Genomic DNA, 17,864 nt, shown 5'->3' with positions numbered 1-17,864 from the left:
CTGACAACAGATGGCTAAATGAGGAATCTGCTTTAATAAGACAGAATAATAAGAGGAGTTTAAGATAGTTTGAATGGCCAAAAGAGAAAGTTTTCTCTTCATGGACAAGATCTGCTCTGCACGGGATACCATGGGCAAAACCATCCTGGCTCTCTCTGATGCTGCATGAATGTGGGGTGTCCAGCACTTGAAGGGATGTAAAATTCACTCACTGTCTGTCTTCTTATTAATCTTTTTAGGGCAGTTGTCTTATTAAGCCATGTGTTGTCAGGCCTTTCTTATTCAGATGCACTTATTCAGAAGGAACCCTGCACTATCTCTCTCTCTCTCATATCTCACCCTTTCCCCTGGTGCAGGGTACAGCAATACTATGTCACCTCCTAAAAACTCCTTTGCTGTTGGAACTTTGCCCAATGGTCCAAGATGCACTAAAACACAACAGCAGTTGTTCTGAAAACTGCTTAGCTGGGTTTAATCAAGACTCACTGATTGAGCAGTGTTTATTTCTAGGCGATGCTCTTTAATGTGTTTTTTGATAAACAGTGGGGTAGAAATATTTCAGCATTCTTACATGATGGAATTTTTGAGCAGCCATTTTACTGGTTCATCTGGATTCCAAAATATTTTTTTAATCTCTAGGATCTGTCAATATAACAGGTGGCTACAGCAGATGAAATTTTACTGACAGTGCTATTCTCTAGCATCTCCTGTCTGCACATACCTAGATTGCTAATGTAGATGGGCAGAGACACATGTGATTTACTTGTATCTAACTCACATGTGTGCAACATACATGCACATAGATACTAGCAACCTACTTCATTGATTAGTACCTATATGCTTCTCCAATTCCCTGCTCACAAACTTCTCTATTGAAATAGGCCAGACCCCAACCCATGGTTCTGCTGTTAGCTAAGAGTTACGCCTTAAGAGAGATGCCTTCTACTGCTGCTCTTCTGATGTGACATAATGCGAGTGTCAAGCTTCATATTCGTAATAAAATAGGTTTTACAGATTTTTGGTTTCCACCTTCATAACTCTTATAGAAGAAAAAAACAGAAATAAGATACATGATATTTAAACAAGCTTTTTTAAATATTCAGAGTAAATGGAAGCAACCTTTATCTGTAAGTGTGAATTTCATAAGAAATTTGTCAGGCTCTAATCCTTTGCAAATGTATATGGAAATACATTCCGAATTCACAGAATATTTTTTTCAACCCTGTTAGGACTATAAAAGTTAAGAGGCCACATTTAAATGGCTGGTAAGTCATCATGCAAATTTATAGAGAGATGTGAAAATAATCTCTAGAGTTTTACTTTCCAGAGGAGCAAAAAATTACATTTGTTATATTTTTGTTGTAGAAATAATTGATGGAAAAAGAGAGCAAAAGAGTCGTTTCTGCTATAACTTTTTTTATTTTATAATTAATGAAGACAATATTAAATTTCTTTTGCACTGAGAATATATTACAGGAGGCATATATATGAGGCAACCTATTGTATATGTTGCCTCATATGTCTAATATGCAGCTATTTCAAGTGTATTGTGATTTAAAATCATTGGTCATTGTGTGATCAATAGACCATTCTGAAAATATTATTAAAATATCTTAAGATTGCCTTGAATAACTTTAATGCTATGCTTCTGTTCCAGAAAAAAAAAACCACACAAACTTCTGCCATCTTAAAACATGTATAATTTTTAAAAGTACCCAACACAGTACAGTGTGTGTCATTAAATTAATGTCATTTGCTTCTGCCAAAAAATAGGTATTAACTACTCTTTGCTTTTAAATATATGTAGGCAAATTTAGCTTTGCAAGAAGGAAGACTTGCAGCTGCCCAAATGGAACTGAATAGTGCACAAAATCAGCTGGACGAGAAGCAAAAGGAACTGGATGAAGTCCAAGCCATGTATGATGCTGCTGTGAAAGAGAAGCAGGCCTTGCTTGATGATGCTGAGGCGTGCAGAAGGAAGATGAACAATGCCACAGCTCTGATTGAAGGGTTGGGGGGAGAAAAGGTATTAGCACACACGTGTAGGTTTCCAGCACAAAGCAGATGTGCAGTTTTGAGAATGCTCTGTAATGATCGTAGCAGTGCTCAACACACTCAAGGCATGGTGACATCTTGATATCACATGACACTTTTTAAAGTTATATGCATGTTTTTTTTCCTTGATGTTAATGTATCTAAAAATGTAAAGCAATTTCTTGTGTTAATTCTTCTGTGGGAAGATTTATGTTATATCATATGACTCGTATGAGGATAAAGTTCAGATTTAAAGCCAAGGAGCCAAATTCCTTGTAGCTTTATTAAGAAGAGACTTAACCTAAATAATTGCCCTAAAATATTTATAAGAAGGATTACTCTCTTCTTCTCACCAAGTATGCAAGAATACAAATTTGAAGCTTGACTAATTTCCTGAATTATAATTGAAGCTTGGATTTCTACTGGAGCCTTTTACAGAATTATGGACTAATTGTTATCCTTTGCACTGAGCTTGAAATTTACCTTTCCTATGCAGATCTTTCTAGCTTCAGCCTGAAGGTTTTCAGAGGAAGCAGGATACTCTTTTTCCCCCTCTTATTATTTGCTTTGTTAATTCCTTCATTGATTTCACACAAAGTCAAAATTGATGAGAGTTCTGACTTCAACCATTGTGTCCTGTGAGGCCAGGACCTCAGCATTTATTTGCATAGCTGGCCTTCAAATTACATCAGTGAAAAATCTTGGATGCTTTATCATATTTTTTCAGTGAATTTCTGAATTTAAGAGCAACACGAAAATAGAAAATTATAGTGCCTTACTGTGGGTTTTTTGAAGCCTTGTGCTATGAGGTCTTGTAATAGCTGTTATTCCACTCTATTTCTGAAAATTCAGACAAAAAATTAAAGAGACTGTATGGCACTTGGAGTATTGGGCAAAACTGACACTGGGTTAAATGTGTGTTTTCTAAACTTGAAACATGTAGGTCCTGACCAAGATTGAGTGCAGAGTGATTTGGAACAGAAATCTGTCATCTTCCTCTTTACACCTTCCCATCGTGTATTTGTGCACATGGATACATGTGTACAAATTTCCCCTGCACTCTCTTTGTTCAAGGCTAAACAATCTCAGCCAAGGCTGCCCCCAGATTTTAGATCCCTGATCAATTCTTTATCTGCAAGTCTGAGGTTAAGCAAACTGCCTTTCCCTCATGAAATCCTCACTTGAACTTTTGTCAATGCCTTCCTTAAAACCTCAAGGTTTGCTTGTGTCTTTCTGCATTGTCCCTTCAGATATTGGGTTGCTTAAGTTCCCCACGTAAACCAAGGCCTGTGGATGCAAGGTTTCTTCCCTCATGTGAAACAGCCCTCACCTGCTCCCTGTTAATCACGTTGTCAGTCACAGACACACACATCTCCCATATTGATCTTCCCTCTGATGCTAACCCATGAGTTCCCAACAGGCATATTGTCCATCCTTGAACCTCCCATGCCAAACACATGCATTCCACTGCTCTCTCACGTGTAGGAAAACCCCTCTTCTCACTTCCCAGCCTGTCCTTCCTAACAAGCCCATAGACAGCTGATGCAGCTCTCCAGTTGTGGATGTCTTTCCACCAAGTTCCCGTGACCCCCATTGTGCCATGACACTGCAACCATGTGCAGAGTTCTCTGTGCTGTGCACGTTCATGTAGAGGCACTTCAGAGAGGTGCCCAGTTGTGATAAATAATGTCCTATAAGCAGTATGGAATCTGTCCCCACCATTCTGCCTGGTGGACACTTCTTTGTTTATGTGGGTATCCTTAGGGTGCTCCTCCATTAGCCCTGTTTTGTTGATTACGGGGTCCCTGCAGTTTATCTCACCCCACACATTTTGTTTGCCAGCCCACTCCTCCACTTCCTCACATGACTATTGATCCTCTTCTGCCTGCCACTTCATTCCTCCTTTAAAGCTCTTCTTACCAGATCGACCAGCTTGTTCACAAAGATGCTTTTTCTCCACTTGGTCAGGTGGTTGCCATCACTTCCGAGCAAACTTCTACTTCTGAAAAGAATGATTTAAAGAAAAAATACTTCTGTTTTGAAGAAAAATTATTTAACAGAAAGAGATAAATTTTTAAGTAAGATGTTCGTGTTAGTTTTGTGTCTGCTTAAGTGAACTTTTAAATATTTTGCATACAGCTTCGTTGGACAGCAAGCAGCAAAAACTTTCAAAATCAAATTTTTAATTTGGTGGGGAATGTTCTTCTGGCCACTGGATTTCTCTCTTACTCTGGACCTTTCAATCAGGAGTACAGGAATTTGCTACTCCAATTGTGGAAGAAAGAGATGGACAATAGCAAGATTCCATACAGTAAAGTAAGTGTTCATGTTTTGTTCTGACCTTATTCTTTGCCTTGCTGAGAAATTATATGCAGAACATTTCATTCCAGAAAAGTACATAATTGGAAGATTATATACAGGCTGTCACATTCAATCACATTTTTAATAAATAAAAAATCTGAACATTTGACAAGTGAGCTTCTAAACCAATATGTTTTAAATTCCTCTTTATACTGTCAGGCATTTCACAATTGCTATGTAGGACACTGCTTTGGCAAATCTGAGAGAGAAATGTTGTCTGAGGTCAGCTGCCCTGGGAGACATAGCATAATACAGGAAACAAAGTAAAATTTATCAGCTTAGAATACATTTACCTTTTCATAAGAGGAAACATCACCTTTGCACTTCCATGTGTTATCAGTATATACCCTCTTATCATACCCTTTGCTGTGTACCCACAACATTTAATTTAGTTTAATTTGAAGCATCTTGTAGAAATTATTGATTTAAACAAACCCTGCATTTTGCAAGGCTCAGTTTGCAGCACTCTGACACTTGCTCCAGTGTTAGCTTTTCAATCCATGCACCTTTGTCACCAGTGAGGCTCAGGAGTTCCAGACCTGGCAGATGTTCTGGTGCAGAAGCTTTGCTCATGGTCAGCAGCAGCCTTGGTCCTATTCCATGACTTTTAGGAGTTCTGTCTAATATTTTTCCCTGTACCTATGAAAGACATATGGAAGACATATTCATGCTGAAGACAGAATTTAGGCCATAGTAATCAAAACTGTCTTTCTGAGTAATCTATGTTGTCTTTCACTCAGTTTTGTGAATACCTGTCTATATTTTCTTCTGCAGTAAAGGCTGGAGAAATAGTTCAGGGACTCTCTCTTCCTCTCAGCACAGGAGTTGAGGCATTAAGCTCAAACAGTTCCTGTTCACAGCTGTCAAAGATTTTGACAGAGCAGTTGCTGCTGAAAAATGCTGTGAGCTGCTGCTCAACCTGTGTACAGCTGTATCATTGTGAGACAGCTAAAGGTAGAGCTGCATCTTCTTTTCATGTGTTTTGGGATTTGGCACTTAAACCCTCTGTTAAGGAGAGCTCTTTTCCATGAGGGGTTTGTTCACTTCATAGAAGTTACTTGTGAATGTCTTTTTTATTATTTTTTATGTTAGGTTAGCATAATGCTTGTAGTGCTGATTAACCTTGACCTGACGGAGTGAAACTTGCAATCCAGCCCAATTTATGCTGTGACTTAAAAGATAAATGACTCTGACCCACCCAGGAAAGCTCTCTGAAAGCTGCTGATGATAAAAAATATGTAAGGCCAAGATGGATTTATTAATAAAGTACCAGGAGCAGTGCAGTTTCAGGCAAGATTCTTAACCAGTGTGGCATGGGAGTTATCCTACATACACTCATCCCAGAGAGGCTCTTTCTCAAATTCAGTGTACAAAATGCTCTTAAAAGCTACTTACCTTGGGGAATATCTGTTAAGATTCTCACCATTTAAGGATAAGAAACTGGATGTATAATGTCCTCAGAAAGCAATACATAAAGAACAAAAATTCTGCTTCCATGAAATTGTTCTGACCACATTACTATTTGACTGCATCCTTGAAAATTTGAGGAATATTTATAATTTCTATGTTGCTTTCCCTCCCCTCCCCAGTATGTCTCAATTAGATGGAGAATGCCATAGTTAATGAGTTTCAAAACGTATTTACCATTCTGTTTAGACAGTTCCCATTAAAGACAGAATTATGATTTCCATCATGGTGTATTAAAGAGAGTTTTGATTTTTCCCAGGGAGTTAAGTACTCACAAAAGGCAGTGTATGGGCCGTTTTTGATACTTCACACCATAGGGAAGAAAGCAACTTTGCAGTTCAAGCAAAGGCTTGACACCTGCCTCACAGACTGATTGTGGGTGTGTGAGTCATTTAGACATAACAATTTAGAAAGATCTGTTTAAATTTAGCCACTTATCTGTTTAGTTAGGCACTTAAATTAGCTGAGTTTCGGAGTTGCAGAGTGACTGATACTTCTTGCTGTAGGTAAGAAAAAGTTCAAAGCTGTTTAGATCCTACTCATCTGCTTAAGGAGCTAAATATGGTTTTACGTTCCAATTGCTGAAAACTTTGCCTTTTAAATGCTTTTCTGTCCTTTGCACAAATGGAAGCTTGATTCCTAAAATTTCTCTGTCTTCTCAGAATGGTTTGTGTTGCTTCATTGTGAACCTTCAATTATATTAGCAGTAAAAAAATCAAAGGGGTAAAAAAGCCTTGGCCTCTTGCAACCACTGGTATCATTAGGTCTCATGATTGTATCACAGCTCTCACAGTATTTGAAGTTTTGCTTTAGGTTTCAGATGCTGAATTATGTGATTTTTGCAAGATTTGCAGGTATTTTCTCTTTCTTTCTTTCTTTCTTTCTTTCTTTCTTTCTTTCTTTCTTTCTTTCTTTCTTTCTTTCTTTCTTTCTTTCTTTCTTTCTTTCTTTCTTTCTTTCTTTCTTTCTTTCTTTCTTTCTTTCTTTCTTTCTTTCTTTCTTTCTTTCTTTCTTTCTTTCTTTCTTTCTTTCTTTCTTTCTTTCTTTCTTTCTTTCTTTCTTTCTTTCTTTCTTTCTTTCTTTCTTTCTTTCTTTCTTTCTTTCTTTCTTTCTTTCTTTCTTTCTTTCTTTCTTTCTTTCTTTCTTTTCTCTTTATTTCAAACATGTTTTTAGAGAAAGCCTGCCAGTAGAATTGTTGAATGAAAAATGTAAGGAGCAGATTAAAAAAACCCTTCGATTTTATTCTTTTTAAAATTCTCAATCCTTACTAAGTTGCTTTTCTACATTGGAGAGTTTGGTTTGCTATTTTTAGCACTGTTTTCTTCACATACACATTTTTTAAGAGGACAGTCACTTTTCATAGTGAATAAAATAAAGCAAGTTAGTTGACAAGTGCAAATCAGACTTTAGGAGAATATGTGAACTGTGAAGGGTTTTAGCTTAGCAGCAATAACCTTTCATGATAGTTCATGGTTACTGATCCACAGCACATCTTCACTTTCTTCTCTTAGTCTCCCACAGCCATCCTGTACTTGGAAGGCACTTTCCAGCAAGTGGAAGCTCTTCTGAGCAAGATGACACTTCCACTTGACGTAGCAGGAAAAAAGTTTGCCGTTAAAATGGCAAAAAATCAGTTTCTATTTTGATTTTGAACTGGCTTCAGAGTTTTTCTGACACTCTCTGATGGACATCAAAGCCTCAACAGAATTCACTTTCATTATTGCTCAACTGCAATGACTGAGCCTGAATGGACTTTAAAGAAAAGAAACAGTAAGCAATAACTACCAAATACACTCTATCATGCATTCTGATCAGAATAAGAAGAAACCATCCAGCAGATGTTTTAGTGTAGTTCCTCTAACTGGCACTTATTTTGTATTTACATGTTTTCTACTGGTACTAATTTTGTAATTGCGTATTTTCTGTTAGAACTTGAACCTTATTGATATGCTTGTTGACAATGCTACAGTGGATGAATGGAACCTCCAGGGTCTTCCAAATGATGACCTTTCAATTCAAAATGGCATTATTGTCACAAAAGCATCTAGATATCCTTTGCTGATTGATCCACAAGGTCAAGGAAAGATCTGGATCAAAAATAAGGAAAAGAATAATGGACTACAGGTAAATAGCTAATTTAAAATTTTTTTAAATGTTTGTGTCATTTGTGTCATCATACTATGGCCATGTGTAATTTAAATCTGATGTTTATTGGTATACAGTTATGCAGAAACTAAAACAAGACTGACACAGAACCTGTACCCTGTATCAGGGTATCAATAACAGGGCAAAATAGCTTGGAATGATATGTTATGGCACATCTATTTTTATGATGAATCTTTTAATTGCTTGCCATAGTGAAAGAGAAACAAAGAGAGAAGTAAAAGGTTGTATCCTATTCTCCACCTTCCTGGAGACTTGTATCTCCTGCACTGAAATTGAGTTCTCCCCAGTATGTCCAGGAGGAACAGAGTTATGCCAAGAGTCTAAATACACAAGTGTGTAAATTATGGCTTACATCTGGGATTTTGTGATTTGCTATGGCCTTGTTAATGTTTTGTTGTTGGTCACCCAGAAAATAGCTCTATCCCTCAGCTGAATTTGAAATAAAAATGTAGGCAACATGCTGTTTTGGTGGATACAGATATGCTTACATTATAGCAAACAAAAAGTACCGAGTGGTTGAACAGAGTATTAATTTTTAAATAATATACTGGTTTAATTCTGTGTAATGTGCCTCTAGATATTTTAATTATACCTTTTTCAAAGAGCTTTGCCTACAAGACAAAGATTTATTTTAAAAACATGTCTATCCCAATTATTTTTCCTGGTAAAAAAACCACCCGAAAACCATGACTTAAGAGATGCCCAGAAAGGCTATTAAATTATCATCTTCAAGGATTGTGCTAAATATATTAAATTTAAATAAATGAAAAGGAGTCTGTGTGACTTATAGCAATTTTATGATTGGTGGAACTGAATTGGAAATTGAATGTCTGATGTCAGATCAGGCCTCCTATGTAACACTGGTTCCCCTTCTAAACTCCATAAATGTTTCCTTACTTCACATTAGTGTTCTAAGCATAAATCTATTTCTATTTAGGAGAAAATAAGATATTGCAAAGATTAGATAGATATGCAGATAAATAAGTAAATAGTAACAATAAGGAAATGTGATCTCCTATCCTCCTAAGTTTAAAGCAAAACTTCCATCCATGTCAGCAGAGGCAAATTTTGGTCCCTAAAATGTGGCCATTTGTCTAGATATCCCAGGATGAGTATAAATTTTTAAAGCTGCAATAGATTTTTCAAGTGCATGCTGTGTTGTGACTCAATGTTCCTAGGTTACAGCTATGAACCACAAGTTCTTCAAAAGTCATATAGAAGACTGCTTGTCCCTTGGCCGACCTCTGTTAATTGAAGACATTGGAGAGGAACTTGACCCTGCTCTAGATAACATCTTGGAAAAAAATTTCATAAAATTTGGTTCAGCACACAAAGTAAGATGAATTACAGACATGAAATTAAAACCCAATATGACAGATGTTGGGTATGGGGTAGTCTGAATACTGACATGATTTGTACCTTTAAAGCAGTTAGAAAATGAGTTGTGAACTCATGGGGTTGTGTGAGGGGCTTTTTTACCCTTAATCAGAACTTTTAAAAAGTGCAAATAACAGCATAAACAAAAGAGTTCATAGATTTTTTTTTTTAAAATCAGATAAAATAACGCTTTTTCTGAATTCAGCTTTTGAAAATTGAGAAATGTTTCTCATTTTCAGGTGAAAGTAGGTGACAAGGAGGTAGATCTGACGAAGGGGTTTACCCTCTATATGACAACAAAGGTGGCTAATCCTGTTTATACTCCAGAAATTAGTGCAAGAACAACTGTGATTGACTTCACTGTTACTATGAAAGGGCTGGAAGATCAGCTCCTTGGCCGTGTCATCCTCACAGAAAAGCAGGTATTGAGTCTTGTGGTATTTGAATAGAGGGAAGGCTTGTTCAGTATCTGCATCAGGAGTGCACACATATTCAATGGCTTGGTTGAAGTCAAATGCAAGAACAAAAACGTGAATGAAAGTTTAAAGGTTGTGCATTTTCTGAAACACAATGTGGAGCTGTTTTTTAATTGAATGGGGGAACCTAGACATTTATTTTAAGATCCAGCCTTGGAAAGAGAAGAAAGAAAATGATTCATTAAAAATACATCACAGGCATACACATAACATACATAAAACAAATTTATTCCTTCATATATGGAAAGGGCTTCTTGTTCAGTAAGAAATCTCTTTTATTTCTGAATTCCTTTTTAAACTTAATTTGAATTACATGAAAAAATGCTTATGAACTTGAACTACTTTTGCTAGCCAGACTCTAGTGTGCAAGAAGATAAAAGATTCTTAAGGAGCCCTGAACACTGACTTGACTCTGTTCTTACTAAAATTTGCATTGATTATGTGGAAGTTAATATCAGGAAGAAAATCCGCTCTCAGGTGAGAGAAAAAAATTGAGGTTTGCATTAGCAGAGCTGCTGCTTTTGTTAAGTAGCTCAGGTAGGCTTGCTCATGTGAGAGGATTTGCCTACCTAAGAGAATTAATTCTTCCTTTAACTTCCGCCAAACAAGTTCTAACCAGTGTTCTTTAGTGGTGCTGTCATTTTCTCCAGCCAACACCCTTCCACTTTGCACAAAATGAGCCTTTATTGAAGTAAGAACTGGAATTAAGGTGCCCTTCCTTCAGTCTGACAGTCACAAACAGAGGCTGGAAAGTCATTGTTATGCACAAACTTCCTGTGAATTGTTCCATGAAAAACAGAAAGACTGTAACAGGAGGTACTGGGGAAAAATAGGGTGGAACAAATGCTTTAGATGCAAAACTTTTCATCTTTACCCCAGTAGCTGTAGGTTTCTGTAAGCAAAATTGAACAGCATCAGCAGGAGTGAATAGGAGTATCCTGAATAACCTCTGAAGGGAGGGAGAGGTCTAAATCAAGATAGAAGTGAAAGAAGTGTAATAGGTTACTCATGACCTACATATAAAACTCCTCTTCCTACAAGATAGCCTTGCTCTATGGTTTTTCTTTTCTTTTCTTGGACGGAACTGTTAGAGTATTCATATTGAATGTACTTAGAAACACCTAGACTGTATTTTGGGTCAAAAATATAGTCACTGAAAAATATTCCTTCAGTGCTGTACATCAGCTGAAGAGAGTTGCAAGGGAACCTGGTTAATATTGGCATTACGTGCTGCACAGGGACATGGTTGCAGCTGATCAACATTTATTAAACTTCTTTTGGCAGATATGAAGACATCATAGTTATTCTGTCTCTTCTGTCTCAGTTAGAGATGAATGTTGTGGTGTACATAGTCAGAGCCAATGGGATTCTGAAAAATTTAGTTCAGAGAAAAGTCACAACATGAACAGAGATTCTGAAGAACAGGTTTTCTATTACAAAGAGACAACTTTATGATTGCTGAACTAAAGTAATAGATTAAAGGAATCAAGACATTCTTAAAGATTGTTCTAGTGATCAATGAAATATGATCAAAGAAGTGTTTATTCTTCTCAGCTTTATAGGTTGATCCTGTATACATAGAAAAAAAAGTAAGCATACTTCTGTACTTTGATAATGAAGTTGCTGCCACTATTTGTGTTCAGAACAACTATTATTTATGTTACAAATATGGTTGTGAAGTTCCCTTGCAAACAAAAACTTTCAGTTGGTATATTTGCTAGTTTTCTGAAAGATGTCTTATAATGGCTTAAAAATAGTATGGGTAAAGTGTCTGATCTTAAACAAAGCACATCCCTATGGGGCATTTAAGCATGTAGTTCAATGTATTTTTGAGTGTTTAATGGAAGTATTCCTTTTGTGTAATTCTAATTTTTTTTTTTTTATTAATGGTATAGAAAGAGGAGTAAATGTAGAAAGCTGAATTACTGATACTTAAACTGTTCCCCTCTTTTGGAATGCAGTTACTTGTAGCTTCCACAGACCTATACTCTGTAGCTCTAGAACATATTTCAACAGGTTTCCAAATGAGCAGTTAGTGAAAATAAAGAAATTTGTCACTTCTTCGAAATACACTAGAACCTCTCCTGTACTGTATAACTCTGTACATCCCCTTTTTCTGTAGCTTGACATGTTGACAAAAATGAAAAGAAACTGAAGCCATAGGTGTAGATAGATTATTATTAACTCCCCTTTTCTTATAGGAAGGTTGACTTCATTGATTAAATAAAGACAGCCAGCAAGAGCATCCCTGAGCTGTGCAGACTGTGCCATATAGATACTTCATTTAACTTGGCATTGTGTTGGCTCCTCTGCCTTCTTCCCTTGTCATTGTCTGTCTTGTAGAAAGGGCAAAAACATCCATATGACATAGATAATAATTGTAACATTTCCTGTTTTATAAGCAGCAGAGGATTGTATCTTTCAAAGTCACAGAATCATAGAAATTAGAAATGGAAAAGGTCATCCAGTCAATTTTGCTCACAACGTAAACCCCATCCATACAAAGCATCTTTCAGGCCTTTATCTGATTTAATTTTGAGTACTCGATGTAATGTGGCTTTTATCACTTTCCATTGGAAACTATCTTTAGTGGTTTGTGCACCTTACTATGAGGAAGCTTTCCTTGGTAATTCTGATGTGTTTTCATTCTCCAGCATTTATGCTTCATTAATCAAATCAATACAGGATACATATAAATTACTGTAATATATATATTCAGTGTGCATATAAATTATTTTAGTACAAACACATTTAGTGATATTTCAGTATTTTATGGAAAAGACAACAAAATCCCCAATCTGACATGCATGAAATTACATGTTTTCTGTGTCTTTATAAGGGATTTCCCTTTTAATTGATGTTAAATATCCTACAGTAAATTTCTTGAATACAGGAACTGGAAGCAGAAAGAATCAAACTGATGGAACAAGTGACTTCCAACAAGAGGAAAATGCAGGAGCTTGAAGATAATCTTCTCTGCCGTCTAACCAGTACAGAAGGCTCACTGGTTGAAGATGAGTCTCTGATAGAAGTCTTGAGGATCACTAAAACAACAGCAGAAGAGGTGAATTTTGAATGTATTGCAGATACATTTTGTAATTGTAGTGTAAAGATAGTATATATATAAAGATATATGTATATATTTTCATTCCTGTTTTATTTTTTTCCATTCAGAGCCACTATATAACATCTGACTTCTTAACAAAATGTAGTTGAAGCACTAATTTTTTCTTCATAAAAAAATCGTAAAATTAAACTGCTACCTGGATACTGTTTATATTCCAGGCATATTTTGCAGGTGTAAGTTTGGATCAGTTCCCATTGTGACAGGAGTTGGAACACATGAAGACACAATATTTGTGTTGAAACCCTGGCAGAGGGAAGCAAAGCTCAACTAAAAATATTATTGTGATCTTAATCGAGACCTTTTCTTTTTGCTTGTGTAGTATAAATCACAGGTAATACAACTTAATCTTCATGTTCTTTTCCATTAATTTTAAGGTCAGTGAAAAATTAAACACAGCAATGGAGACCGAGGTGAAAATCAATACTGCCCGTGAAGAGTATCGGCCTGTGGCAGGTCGTGGTAGCATCCTTTATTCCCTGATTGTGGAAATGAGCTTAGTTAATATCATGTACCAAACCTCTTTAGGGCAGTTCCTTGGCATTTTTGACCAATCAGTGGAAAGATCTCGGAAATCTCAAATTCCAGCCAAAAGGGTAATTTATATCATCGAGCATCTCACCTACGAAGTCTTCAAGTACACAGTTCGGGGGCTGTATGAAAATCACCGGTTCCTGTTCACATTGCTTCTGGCACTGAAGATTGACTTGCAGGCCAAGAAAATTTCACACACTGAGTTTGAGACACTGATCAAAGGTAATTTCTCAAAATGTTCCTGTTTACATATGTCTGTGTACTGCCAAATTCAGATTTTGCAGTACTTGCATTAACAATGTGTTATATCCTGTGGATCTACTTGTTTTTAACTTGTGAAGGAAAGCATAAACAGACCAAGAAGGAATTAAGATACAAATTTTCCAAAACAAGAGCAATATAGATTGTTATCAAAATAATGCTTAGATGAGGATTATTTTAACTGTTATACATTGTAAAATGGGAAAAATAAGTCCATTGCTTGTAAGAAAACTTAGTCTCTACCATCTGCCTCTATTCCAAGTTGCCACGTATCATGTCTGTGAGACTGTAGACAATCAGCAAAAGCTCTCTTGATGGCTGATGAGCTGGCATGTGAATGCTGTACCAGACCTAAGTATCAGCACAAAAAAGTGGAGCTCTGTTACATGTTGTAAAACACTTTTATATTGCATTGCATTATGTCACCACTGTATGTCACTACTCAGACACAATGACAAAGAAAAATTTGAGTAAGGTTTATAAAATTTGATGGAGGTTGACCTCACTGTCTCCAAGATAAGATAAATGCAATCTGGTACAAGGACAAGTGCAGTCAGGTGCTTGGCATCCATATATCCCAGTTTGTTTGGCAAACACTGAGTTACTGTTCAGCTGTGGCTCAGCTGTGCTGGGTGTGCAAATGGGCCTGAGGCTGAGTGGTGGTTGAGCTAAGAGGCTGTTGACGTTGCACCGTCCTGGAAATGAATGCACCATGTGCTTTCTTATTCTTTAGTATAGATGAAAGGAGGCTGTACTAACCATTCTACATCTGCTCTGAAGAACTGGGTTTGAGTATCCTTTTAGGTGAGCATGTTTTATTCCAGCTCTATAGACAGAGTAGAAGCAGCACAAGAATTAGTGGGCTATCAGCTTTGAGAGGAACTGAGACCACTTTTCAAGTCGGTCTTTGTTAAGTGTTTCTTCCATGCAAATTCTAGGTCTCCATATCCTGATTTACATAAAATGTTACTCCCTGAATTATATAAAAGAAGTATTTTTTATTACTTGTCATTTTTCTGTAAAACAATGTTTGTTTTCCTCTATAATACTTTTCACTTTGCAGGAGGTGCCAGCTTGGATATGAATTCTGTGGAACCAAAACCAAAAAAGTGGATCCTTGACACTACATGGCTCAATCTTGTGCAGTTATCTAGCTTGTACCCTTTCAATCAACTTCTGGTGCAAATTGTTAGGAATGAGAAGTCTTGGAAAGCCTGGTTTGATGAAGAAGCCCCTGAAAAATCTGTTATTCCTGATGGTTATGACAGCTTACTGGATCAATTCCATAAACTGCTCCTTGTCCGTAGCTGGTGCCCTGATCACACTGTTGCCCAAGTAAGATACACTTTTGTACAATGGTTATGCCATGTGACATCTCCTGAAGAACTGCTAATTCCAAACTTAGGTTCTCTGAATTTCTTGTTAGCATAATATTTGTTGCAGAGTGAGCTATTTTGAAAAATCAGATATTGAAATGCTCCTAAAAAATATGTGTGAGAACACTATTTTATTTAATTGCAATAAACTAGGAAGCAGAACATGATACAAATTGTGTAGGAGATGCAAGAATACCATTTTATTTGTGTGGTGCTTTAAAAGTCGAGTCATGAAACCTGTAAAGAAGTTACATTCCTCTGGTGAATCAAAAGATACATCCCTGTTCTTTTTCACAGAAGCGGTGGAAAAAGAACAATTCACTTTTATGACAGGTGCACTAAACCAGCAGATAAACTGTTTACTTACCCTCTCTACTGAGATTGTAATAATTAAGGCTGCCTCGTGGCAAATGTCATAAAAGAAACTTCAGTAGACTAGCAGTTTCTCCACAATTTGTGATATTTTGATTTTTCTTCTCTGTGTAGGTATAAAAGAGATGTATGAGCCTATGAGTACCCTCTTTTCACTTTTTTTTCTTTTTGTACTGGAAAGTAGTAATTTTTCTTTCCTGCCTATCTCAACTTTACATATTATTTGCTGTGATTGCATCTGTGTTGTATTTAGGGGATACCATAGTTCATGGACCTCCTTTTCAACAAGGCTCACTCCACTCTTTTTCACTTTCTACTCTTCTGTCAGTAAGTAGGAGAAAAGTATGGGAGTTCCAACTGCCATAATTTAAACAGAGCAAAATAATAAAGCTGCTGCTTCTTATTTATCAACTTCCTATATATTAACAATTATCTATCAACTTATTTATCAATTATGTGTTATTGTCTTGCACAACCATCTCTGAAAAATAATGTCTCTGAACAATGGTTGCAAAAAAAGGTAATTATTTTAATTTTTGAGGCGAGAGGGGATTTCTTTTGTTGCTCTCTTCTTTATTGCTTCTTTCTCTACTGTGTTTTCCCAAGTATTAGAAATTTTACCTGTCTAGGAAAAAATTTACACTTAATAGTGGGTGACTGAGGGTTTTTTTTCTACAATTGATGTCTTCCTCAGTCCACCTTGTTCCTCAGTGCTTCTCTTCATCCTACATGCCTCAGAATCTGAGAGTCATTGCATAGTTAGGAAATCACCTCGGACAAAAAAGAATTTAATGCACTAAGGTAGCTTTAGAAGTTCTTTTAGAAAATATTTTTGAAAAGAAAAAAAAATAGAGGCATAAAGAAGGTTTGACCTTTAAGGATCAAGTCTGAGCTAAGTTTATGTTTTGTAGAAATAGATATTCAGCCAAAGAGACTTGGATAACCACTGGACAGGAGAATGTGTTTGAAGTTCCAATAAATATATGGGAGATTGTAACTGGGTCAGATGAAAGATCTGGCTAATCCACTCTGTTATAGAGACAGTGTCAACAATACATACTTAGAGGAACTAAGAATGGAACTGGTATAGAGAAACTCTTTTATCTGGCTATTCAACAAGTTTTAACAGGCAGTAATTTAGGGGCAATATCTGGGCTGTCCTCAGAGCTGACACTGGATCTATTCTGCACGGATTATTTTTTTCCAGTTCTTTAAAAAAACCCATTTAGCATTTTCTAGAAACAGTGTTCACAGGATGGCTGTTGCATGAACAGAATTCTTTCTCTTCTTTGTTTGAAGTTTGCTATCTGAGAATTTCAGCGCTTGCCTCCTGTGGATCAAAGTTGAAAAATTAAGTTTAGACAGTTATTGCCTTCTGATGTAGGTATTGGTAAATTCCACATCACTAATTAATGCTAAATTAAAAAAGGTAAAAATAGACATATTTTTCTGGTAATTTTTTTCCAGGCCCGGCACTACATTGCAGAATCTCTTGGAGGGAAATATGCAGAAGGATTTATTCTTGACATGGAAGCAATGTGGACAGAAAGTGGCTGTCGAACACCTTTGACATGCCTTTTATCAGTGGGGTCTGACCCCACTGAAAATATAGAACGTCTTGCAAAATCTAAGGTATCCTCCCTAACTGACTTTGCTAGAGCTGGTAAAGACATTTTTAGCTCTTCTTTGCACTAGGAGTGGTATTTCCACATTTTAAAGATGTTCAAATAATGGTATTTATATTCATACTAGTGTTCCCTGGGAGTTAATTTTTGACCAGTAGCCAAAATGCATTTGTTAGGAAATGAAAATATTGCAGTCTTTATCCAGCAGACTGTGATAGTCCACTATTTAGGAAATGTACTGAACTATGAGAACAAAGCAAGATTTGTGGTTTACACTGTGTTACATTCACTGAAGGAGCTGACAGTAATGACAATTACAAGAAGATACAGAAAAAAATCATAAATATGGTGACAAGAGCATTCAATCTAGCATTCAATCGGTGCTCTTGATGGAGACATTCAAATTTCCTGCAGAACAGCATCACTTTAAGGCATTCTGTGCTCTCGTTTATGGTTCACAATGTAGCAGCATGTAAGATTTTCCAAAGAAGTTATTTACTTTAGATCTCCATAAATTTCCCTCCTCATTAGAATGCATCTTCATTTAATGGTGCAGGATTTTAGTATACACTGAGTAAGACGTACTTGCAACAGTGGGGGGGACCCACAAATCTCTTTAGCTTATTAATTAGAAAGTGGAGATGCTTATTCAGTTTGAAAATCAGGACCCTTATTTGTCTGTCTTGAAGAT

At 36.5% G+C, this 17,864-nt stretch overlaps 1 protein-coding gene across 1 annotated transcript in view; it reads left to right on the top strand.

The window, feature by feature from the left end:
* LOC106852522 (dynein axonemal heavy chain 5-like) overlaps positions 1–17,864 on the top strand; it is a 149,756-nt gene that overhangs the window by 93,864 nt on the left and 38,028 nt on the right. Inside the window, exons 61-69 of the mRNA XM_088171968.1 lie at positions 1,808–2,026; positions 4,174–4,350; positions 7,792–7,986; positions 9,207–9,362; positions 9,645–9,827; positions 12,775–12,945; positions 13,383–13,761; positions 14,864–15,135; positions 17,016–17,180. Coding sequence (XP_088028094.1) covers positions 1,808–2,026; positions 4,174–4,350; positions 7,792–7,986; positions 9,207–9,362; positions 9,645–9,827; positions 12,775–12,945; positions 13,383–13,761; positions 14,864–15,135; positions 17,016–17,180 — 1,917 coding nt within the window. The remainder of the gene's footprint in view (positions 1–1,807; positions 2,027–4,173; positions 4,351–7,791; positions 7,987–9,206; positions 9,363–9,644; positions 9,828–12,774; positions 12,946–13,382; positions 13,762–14,863; positions 15,136–17,015; positions 17,181–17,864) is intronic.

Source organism: Sturnus vulgaris, chromosome 1, assembly GCF_052056855.1.
Source record: "Sturnus vulgaris isolate bStuVul1 chromosome 1, bStuVul1.hap1, whole genome shotgun sequence".
NCBI classification, from domain to species: domain Eukaryota; kingdom Metazoa; phylum Chordata; class Aves; order Passeriformes; family Sturnidae; genus Sturnus; species Sturnus vulgaris.
Note: the sequence above shows the minus strand (reverse complement) of the source record. Positions and strands in the feature narration are given on the sequence as shown.